The following is an 8,973-nucleotide window of genomic DNA, read 5'->3' as shown; positions in this document are numbered from 1 at the left end:
CCCTGCCTCACCTAGCGAGGACCCCAGAAACTGCTTCGAGAGTTTTCGATGAGCTGAACCCGCTGAGCGCACAGAAACACCTGATTCATGGGCTGGCTGTGGTTCTGAACACCAGGCCAGAGAGGACAGTCACGTAAACAGCAGCCCAGCCGCACCCAGGGGGCCTGCGCCGAGGGTGCGTCGGCCGCATCGTGCTGCTGCTTCTCTGGACACCGTGTTCCCGTGTGTGAAAAAAGGTCACGTTAGACATGCCAGACACAGACAACTTGGGCCTGTCTGGGAGTTCCCGGCTGAGGGGCAGAACTGACGCTTCTTTTAAAAGTCACCAATAAGCAACAAATCCCTCAGCGGTATTTTCAGAAATCAAATCAACACGGTCACGTCGGGCTCGTGGCGGCTGCAGGGACGGGAGCCGGAAGAACACGGAAGGCCTCGCCCATCCTGCCCCGTGAGGGGAACCGAGTTCTGCCCGGGGTCACAGCAGAGACGTCCCCGCTCCCCTTCTCGGCCGCAGCGAGGGGCGGCTCTGCGGGGGGGACGGTGGCTGTCCCGGCTCAGCGGTGACCCCCGGACACGAAGAGCAGGACGGACGCGGCCCCCGGCTCAGCCCAGCCCGCACCCCCCAACGCCGCACGGACCGTTTCCTCCACAAACTCTTTCATGCATTTTGTCATCTTTCTGCCTCTTATTTTTCAGCAACCTTTTATTTTTCTATAATCCTTCCCTGTGTGTGATTCTCTAGGTTTTAGGAACGTGATTATTTTTCAGTGAGTTTTAAATGACCCTCCTAGATTCCGGCACGGAGGCGGGCATCTCCTGGCTTTCGCTTTCAATAATTTTCTGGAGGACAGGCTTAGCCGTCACTTCTGGTGACGTTTTCGTGAAATAAGCTGCTACGGGCATGTTTGCTGGAAGGTGACTCTCGCCCTGGGGGCCGGGCTCCAGATGGGCTGTCAGCTGCGGGTCAAGGAGTTAACTAGTGGACGCTCAGGATCAGCAGCGAACACCCAGCGTGGACGCGCCCCACCTCTGCAGCGGGCGCCCCCGCCAGCCCCAACTCTCTTGCCCAGAGAAATATGTGATGGAGACACTTTCCATCTGTTTTTGACAAAGACAGGAGAAGGTCCCATAAGCTGTTCGCTGCTGAACATTCTTTTTAAAACCCTACGGCGCGATCATTGTCCAGGGCGCCGTCGCATCAGAAGGGTTTTCGGGGGCACGGAAACGACAACCAGAAAATAAAAATCAAAACCTCGAGTGCACCTGCGCGGGGGAGGCTGGCGCGGCCGGGCGGGCGCCGCGGGCCCCCATGAAGGCGACACAGACCCTTGGGGAGAAAGGGCGCAGCGCCTGGTTAATCTGAATTCCTTCTGTGTGAGGCCGAGGCTCGCGGACACGCTGCAGGCCGGGCGGGAACCTACATCCCACCGAGAGGAAGGATTGTTAACCCACCTCTGCCCCCGCCCCCCCATACCGCGCCCCGCCGGCACCCCGGGGTCTTCCGCAGAGATGCCGCCCGCAGCCTCGGCACGGCCGGCCCGCGCCTTCCAGGGGACCCCGGCCCGGCCGGCCGGGAGGCTCCGGCGCCGCCGCGGGGGACACCAGACCCGCCGGCCCCGCCGCCCCGTCCCGCAACCTCCTCCCAGCCCCGACCCGGCGGGAGCGGCGCGGAGCCCGGCCCAGACCCGCAGGCGCCGGGGTGCGCCCCGCGTTCCGCGCCCGGGCCCTCCACCTGCCTCCCGCAGCCGGGGAGTCCCGGCCGCGGCTCCCCCGTCCTGGGCGAGGGCGTCGGGCGCTCGGGCTTCGCCGGCCCGGGCGGAGCAGCCTGCGCAGGGCCGCGTCCTCGAGCCTCTCCTCGGCGGCCCCGCGCCCCTGCACCCCGCCGCGCCCCTGCACCTCGCCGCGGCCCCGCGCCCCTGCACCCCGCCGCGCCCCTGCACCCCGCCGCGGCCCGCGCCCCTGCACCCGCCGCGGCAGCGCCCCGCGCCCAGCGGGGAAAGCGAAAGCCCGGCCCGCCCCGCCCGCTCGGCGGCTCCGGGCGCAGGGAGCGCAGCGGGTCCCGCCCGGCCGCCGCCGCCCGCCGCCCTCCGCCCCCGCCCGCTGCCCACGGACCCCGGACCCCGCGCCGGGAGCGGGACGCGCGGCCGAGCAGGCGTCGCGGGGCCGGGGCACCCGGTCCGGGCGCCCCGCGGGCCCCGCGCGCGGGGAACCGACGAGCCCCCCGCCCCGCCCCGCCCCGCCCCCGCGGGCGCCGACACCTACCGGGGCGTCCGGCGGGCGCTAGTGGGAGGCGGACATGGACCACGCGCCCTCCATGCGCCACACGGAGAAGGCGTAGCTGAGGCGCTCGTGGGCCACGTAGCTGCAGCTGGTCACCTTACTGTCCATCTCGTCGCTCTGCAGCACCTGGCAGAGGAAGTCTATGTACCTGGCGGCCAGCTTGAGCGTCTGGATCTTGCTGAGCTTGTCCGAGGGCAGCGTGGGGATGATCTTGCGCAGCGCCGCGAAGGCCTCGTTGAGCGACTGGGTGCGCTGGCGCTCGCGCACGTTGGCGAGGATGCGCTGGCTCTGCAGCTCCTCGAGGGACGGCGCGCCCGGGCTGCCCCTGCGGCCGCGCTTGCCGGGCCCGGGGCTGCCGTCCTCGCTCGGCCGCTTCCCGCCGCGCCGCTTCCGGCCGCCGCGCCGGGGCCGCTCGGGCTCCTCCTCGCTGGTGCCCAGGCTGTCCCCGGGGGACGCGGGCGCGCTGGCCGCCTCCTCCATGGCCCGCGCGGGCGGGCGGGGCGCGGGGCGGGCGCGCTCCGGCGCCGGGCTCGGGTTTCAGCGGCGCGGGCCGGGCCGGCGGAGGCGGCTCGACTTTCCCGGAGCCTCGGGCCGCGCGCGGCTAAATAGCTGTCGGGGGAGGCGGCGCTGATTGGCCGCCGCGGCGGGGGCTGGACGAGCCGGGCTCCGCGGCCCCCGCCCCCCGCGCGGCGCTTTCGGTTTTAGCTCCCCTCGGAGCCGGCCCCGCGCCCCCGCGCCCGGCCCGGGCCCCGCTGTGTCCGCGCCCCGGCAGGGCGGCCGGGCTCGCGGGGCCGCGGGGACCCCCGGGGCGGGGCGGGGCGGGGCGCGCGGGGACCCCCGGGGCGCCCGGCGAGCGCGTCTCGGCTGTCCCGGGACGCGCGGGGCGAGTCCGCGCGCGGCCGGCCGGCCGGGGAGGACGCAGGGGCCGGGGTCGGGTCCCCGCGCGGGGCCGGGGCCGGGGCTGCGGGCGCCGGGACACGCGGCTCCGCCCGCGCGCGGGCACCGAGCTCGGGAGACCCTGGGCGGCCGCGCCGCGCCCCCAGCCGGCGCCCCGCGCGCTCCTCTGGGCGCCGGACCCCGGCCTCGCCCGCGCCCCGCCGCCGCCCACCTGCCCGGCCCGCGCCACGGTCCGGTGCGAGAGGCCCGCGCGCCCCGTCGGCGGCCCCGGCCTCCTGCGCGGGCGGGCGCGGGGCGGCGGGGGCGGCCGGGAGCAGCGGGCGCCGGGCGGCCCCGACGCGGTGGCCCCGGCCCGCGCCATCTGGACGCCGCGCGGCCGCGTTGGAAGCGGTTCGGGGGCGCTTTGTTCGCCAGGCGCCCTGGCTCGGCCCGGAGGGTTGACGGCGCGGGCGCCTTTGAACTATCCCCAGGTGACCCGCTCGGCCAGGCCCGGCGCGGAGAGCGCGGTCAGCCGCGGGCCGAGGGCGTCTGGGCCTTTTTATTGAAGGCCAGCTGGGGCCGCGGCTCTCGGGCGCACGAGGGGCCCTGGGTGCCGCCACCGCCCAGGCCTGGAGTTAGGAAGCCCTGGGGGGGGGGCGGGGGGGCGGCCCCACTGCCTCTGTGGTTCGGGGCTCCAGGGGTGCTGGCCCCCACCCCCCGGGGCAGCCAAGGCAGGGAGGGTGCGCAGCGCTGGCAGCCGTCTGGCCCCTCCCCTGCCTGCCTTCCCCTGGGCCTGGGCAGGCTGCAGACCAGGGGTCCTCGGTCTCCGCCTCCCACGCCGGCCACCCCACCTCTGGCCCTGGGGCGCCCGGCTTACCCAGCGCAGTGACCCGTTTCCGCACCTGCCTGTAGGATTCCGCACGAGCAGGTGAAGACGCAAAGACAGTGCCTCAGCCGGGCCTCCGGGCACCGCAACAGGAGGGGGTGCTGCTCTTCCCAGTGGGGGGACCCTAGGTGGAGGGCCTAGGCCCCTCCCCTGTCTGGCCCAGCTCACATGAGCCTAGTGACACCCCTGAGCCCAGAGAGACTGCCTCGGGGTTCCCTGCAGCCCCCCTCTGCTGTGCTGGTGGTGGGCACCGGCGCACCCTGGAGCCCCTGGAGCCGGGCGATGAGCCGGCCGTCTGCCCACGTGCAGTGATGATGGGAGAGAGTCTGCTCCCCCCCCCCCGTGCACACCCACATCACACCACACACCCCGAAAAAGCCACCCAGGAGGGCCCCCACCTTCACAGTGAGGTTCTGCTGGGCAAGGGGAGGCCTCTGCTCCCCAAGCAGAATGTCTTTCTCAGACCTGGGGCCAGGCCGCGTGCCCGTGTGGGCCTGCCCACGGCTCGCTAAGCTGGGGAGGGGACGCAGGGGCGCCCAGCAGCACCTGGATGTCTGCGGGCAGGTGTGGGCATCGCTGCCCTGAGCCCAGCCGAGTGACCACGCGGGCGCAGCTCGGGGGCCACAGCCCTGGACGCCAGGGCACCTCTGGGCTCAGGCCGCAGCGCCAGTGCTGAGGCTGTTTGCAGGAAGCAAGTCCTAAATCTCTCCTGGAGCCTCTGTTTCCACCCACCTGTGCGGCCAGGGGCGGCTGTGCAGGACACCTGATGCCACCCACCCTGGCTGCGGCGCTCCCGGGGTGCTTCTCTTCCCGGGGTGCATCTCTTCCCGGGGTGCATCTCTTCCCGGGGTGCATCTCTTCTCGGGGTGCATCTCTTCCCGGGGTGCACTGCCCTTTGTCTGCAATGTGGGACTTGCTTTTTGCCCTGAGCCCACTTGGACAAAAGCCCTTCAGAGCCAACCAAAGCTGTCCCCGCGACAAACTCATACCATGGGGTGTCCCTGGGGTATATGCCGCATTTCGATGAAATTGCAATGATGGGGTGGCCCACCGTGATGCGGCGGGGTGGGAGAGCGCGGAGGGGCCTCTGGTGAGTCTCCTTTCTGTAGCTGTGACTTTGGAATCACACAGGGTTATGTTCTGCGTGATCATAAAAAATGAATTCAAGATCAATAGACGCCCCTAAAAAGTCACATGCAAAACCAGACAGATGCGCTGACTCGGGGTGAGGGGCGCCTCGGCAGCAGCAGGGCTGGCTCCAGGGGCCATGGCCAGCAGAGCACCCCCCAGGGGTGGGTCCAAGGCAAGCCCCGCAGCAGGACCAGTTTCGGTGGCTGCAGCCTCCGTGGGCGGGGGGGTTGCGCCTGGCGCCGGTCTGCTGACCTCCCGGGGACCAGGGTGTCCAGGCCAAAGGGGATCTGATGAGAGCGGCCCATGCCGCCCTGGCTGGGAACCCCGGTGCGAACTGCTGGTGTGTTTTCTCTCAAACGTCGTATTTGCAGGCCCGGCCACTGAATACACCCAGGCGCCTCCTTGGGGTGGGCTCCCCTCAAAGTAAGGTGCGAAGAGGCCCAGAGAAGGTCGGCACCCTAGTGCCAGAGCCCCAGGGCTCCCGGCCCACCCGAGGGGCCCTGCAGCAGACCGGCGCGAGACAGCATCCCCAGGACAGAGGCTGCCGCGGAGGCCCCGCTCCTAGCGTGAGCGCCCCGCTGCTGGCCTTGGGCTGATGCGAGGAAAGTGACTCAGTTTCTAAAAACCAGTAAATAAAGGGGTGGCATCGAGCACGCCCCCCTCTCTCGCTGACTGTCCTGCTCCAGGTCACTTCAGGTGCTGTCTGGAGCCGCTCCAGGGACACCAGCATCCGGTGGCCAACGTCCCCTCTGCTGGCTCAGCACAGAGTGAGGGGGCCTGCCCTCCCAAGTGACCTCCCTGCAGCTCCAGGGGCTCAGGCAGGCCGCTCGGACTGGCCAGATGGTAACATGGAGGAGCCCCGGGGGTCATGGTCACAGCCACACTCCTCCGCCTAACACACACACCCCTTCTAGGACCTGCCTGCAACCGCCCGCCCCAGATCCCCCCAAAGCTGCGTCCTCACGGACCGCGGGCCCGCCGGGGCTGTGGTCACTTGGCACCCGCCGCCAGTGTGGCCGCAGCCGGGCCCATGCTGCTTCCACGGTCCACGGCAGTTTGGGTTGTGCTCAGCTGGGTGGGCTTTGGTGGTCCCGCCGGTGCCGCCTGCTGCTTGTCACATGCCCTCAGCCTGAGACGGCCTGGGCCGCGCCTGGTGGGGAGGCTGACTCCAGGTCGACCTGCCCAGGGCCCAGCGGTCAGCGCTTGTCCAGTTCCTCTGCAGCTGGCCGCCATCCTCCTGGTGTCCTCGCGCTTGCTCTGAGTACTGCCTGCAGCTGTCTGCCTGACCCTTCTGCCTCCTTCTGGGTCGGGGAGGGCCCTGGAGGGGTCCGGGGAGATGTCAGCAAGGGGTAGAGACGAGAGGGTGTCATGGCACAAGACGGGGATGGGCCCGCCTACGGGCAACAGCGGCACTGGTGGCCCTGCTGTGGGCCTGTCTGCGTGGAAGCCCAGGGCTGAGCGACCAGCGCTGTCCCGGCTGCAGGTGAGTCAAAGTTGACCAGCCACCTGAGGAGGGCGGCTTCCCCTGGAGCTCAGGAGGACACCCCACCCTCTGGCAAGGGAGAGCGGGACTTTGAGGGGTGGTCCCATGCTCCTGCCCCCCTTCTCCCGCCCCCAGCTCTGTGCCCCCTATGAGCCCCACTGCCCCCAACGGCTGGACCCCGGCCAGGTAGACGCGGCAGCCCCGGCGACCAGCCTGCTGTGCGTGGCCCCACAGTGGAGCCCAGAGGTTGGCGCTCCCCTGGCAGAGGCCCTGTGGGGTGTGGTGCCCCCTGTGTGGGCCAACCCGGGAAGTCTCACCCGCAGAAGAAGCCGCACGTCTGGGTTTCCCCTGGAGCACCGGGGTCAAGAGGCGTTCCTAGGGGACACGTGCTGAGTGGCGTTTGCAAAAAATGAGGAGACAGCCAGCTAGGAGGCGCTCCCCAAAGCCCAGCAGGCTGACCGAGGAGCCACGGAACTGGGGGGCCACGGAACCCCAAAACCTAGGAAGAAGGAAACAAGGAACAAAACCAGTTGATGGGGCCAGGAAAGGGTGGGCTTATTTTTTTTTTATTGTTTTTAAAGATGTATTTATTTATGCATACAGGAGCTGGGGTACAGGCCAGAGGCGCAGGGGGTGAGCGGATTCACCAGAGACAGAGCGGGGAGCAGAACAGGCAGACTGACTGAAATACACTGCTGAGGGGAGCAGCGGGCGAGTCAGGAACCGTCTGTTGGCCGTGGGTTGCTCCAAGGCTGGCCAGGAATTGAACTCGGGCTGCAGGGGCTGCGGACAGCTTCATCGTTGCGTCTTCACCCTTGCGCCACCAGGGAGGCCCCTCTTCAGAAAACTTTTAATATGTAAGTTGAAAATTTAACTTAAAAAGGCCTGAATACCTAATTAATTAAATACAGGTTTGATCTAAGGAAACTTGGAATTAAACTTGTGTGTGAAAACTCTGATTGTATCTTGAATACAAAAATGCATCCACAAAATCTCCTGGGGAAACCCTTCTGGGGGTGAGGGGGCTTTCTCTTTTCTAGGATGATGGGGGTGGGGGGAGGGAGGGGGCTCGGCCCAGTCCCCGCAGGGTCACAACCCTCTTTGGACAGCTCAGACCACTGAGGTCCTCCCCCAGCAAGCGAGAACATTCCAGAACCGAAGCAGAAAAGTGCATGTCTCTGCCTCATTTTCATTTTTTTTTTAATCAGCCCATTCCAAAGGTATCACCTACAATAAAACACCCAGTTTAAGTTAAAAGTTGGCGCTTTTGACACATGTAGAGCCGCCTTCACGCTCAAGAACCTGTCCAGCTCTCCAGCAACCCCAACCAGCCCGAGCAAGCAGGCACCGGTGTGCGCTCCTGCACTGCCTTTCTCAGACAGCCGTGCAGATGAAGTCGTGCCTTGTCTGGTGTCCACTCTCAGGAAAGCGCCCCTGACTCAGCACACCCCGTGTCCACAGCCCCTCCTCACTGCGGAGTGTTCCTCTGTTGGGGGTGCCGCAGTCCGGCCATCGGCCGATGGACATTTGGGGCTTTCCCCAGATTTTGCAGATCACGGGTGGAGCTGTGTCTCCCCTGCTGAGGCCGGGTGCCCTGTGTCAGGCAAGCGCCGAGGGCTGAGCTGGCCGAGGACTGCGCTGAGCACTTGCCTGGAGAAGGAGTAGCCGGGCCACTGCACGCGGCCAGGCCTTCCTACTGTTACCTCCCTGCCAGCCATGCACGATGGCCGCGGTAGCTGTACTCGAAAGCCAGAAGAGCGAACATTAGCCAGGACGTGGGGGACTGGCCCCCTCGTGACTGGCAGGAGGGCACAGAGGTGCTGCTATGGTGGGTGCCGGTCTGTGGGGCCACCTACAGAGTGACCGCAGCCCCACCCGTGGGGACAGCCCCAAACAACGCAAACAGGTGTTCAGGCAAAAATCCACGCATGGATGTTCCTGCAGCGTTAGCCACCGGCCCTCAGTGCGGAGGCCCCAAGGGTCCATCCGGGATGGCAGATGAAGCGCAGGAGAGCCACGCAGCGAGGCTGCTCGGTCAGATGAAGGGATGAAGCGTCGCGCAGCAAAAGCCTGGGAACACGCAAGCGAAGGAGCCAGCAGCGCGAGCACAGGGGCAGGGCCGGGACACCCGCAGCGCAGACGTGACAGAGCAAGTGTGAGCACGGCGGGGCCTGGAGCTGCTCCCTCTTTCCAGTTTGTTTTCACGAAGCTTTGACATGCTGGGGCCCAAGAGCCGGAGGGGGCGGCCCTCCCAGCGTTAGCTAATTCCTAGACGACCAACGATTCCCCCGAGGACGTGCCCCGGACATCAGGCCAA

The 8,973-nt window shown here is 67.7% G+C and overlaps 1 protein-coding gene across 1 annotated transcript; it reads right to left on the bottom strand.

The window, feature by feature from the left end:
* Positions 1-2,274: 2,274 nt before the first annotated feature.
* TWIST2 (twist family bHLH transcription factor 2) lies at positions 2,275-2,760 on the bottom strand. Its single transcript, XM_037521943.1, has one exon. It carries the CDS (start codon positions 2,758-2,760, stop codon positions 2,281-2,283), a length of 480 nt encoding a protein of 159 aa, XP_037377840.1. The 3' UTR covers positions 2,275-2,280.
* Between the last annotated feature and the right edge of the window lie 6,213 nt (positions 2,761-8,973).

Source organism: Talpa occidentalis, unplaced genomic scaffold (assembly GCF_014898055.3).
Source record: "Talpa occidentalis isolate TD23 unplaced genomic scaffold, MPIMG_talOcc4v2.1 talOcc4.3, whole genome shotgun sequence".
Taxonomy (NCBI): domain Eukaryota; kingdom Metazoa; phylum Chordata; class Mammalia; order Eulipotyphla; family Talpidae; genus Talpa; species Talpa occidentalis.
This window is presented reverse-complemented; position numbering and strand designations above follow the sequence as displayed.

Bases quoted from the DNA above. Each gene is read 5' to 3' on its own strand.
- TWIST2 (XM_037521943.1), bottom strand. From the start codon at position 2,760: ATGGAGGAGGCGGCCAGCGCGCCCGCGTCCCCCGGGGACAGCCTGGGC.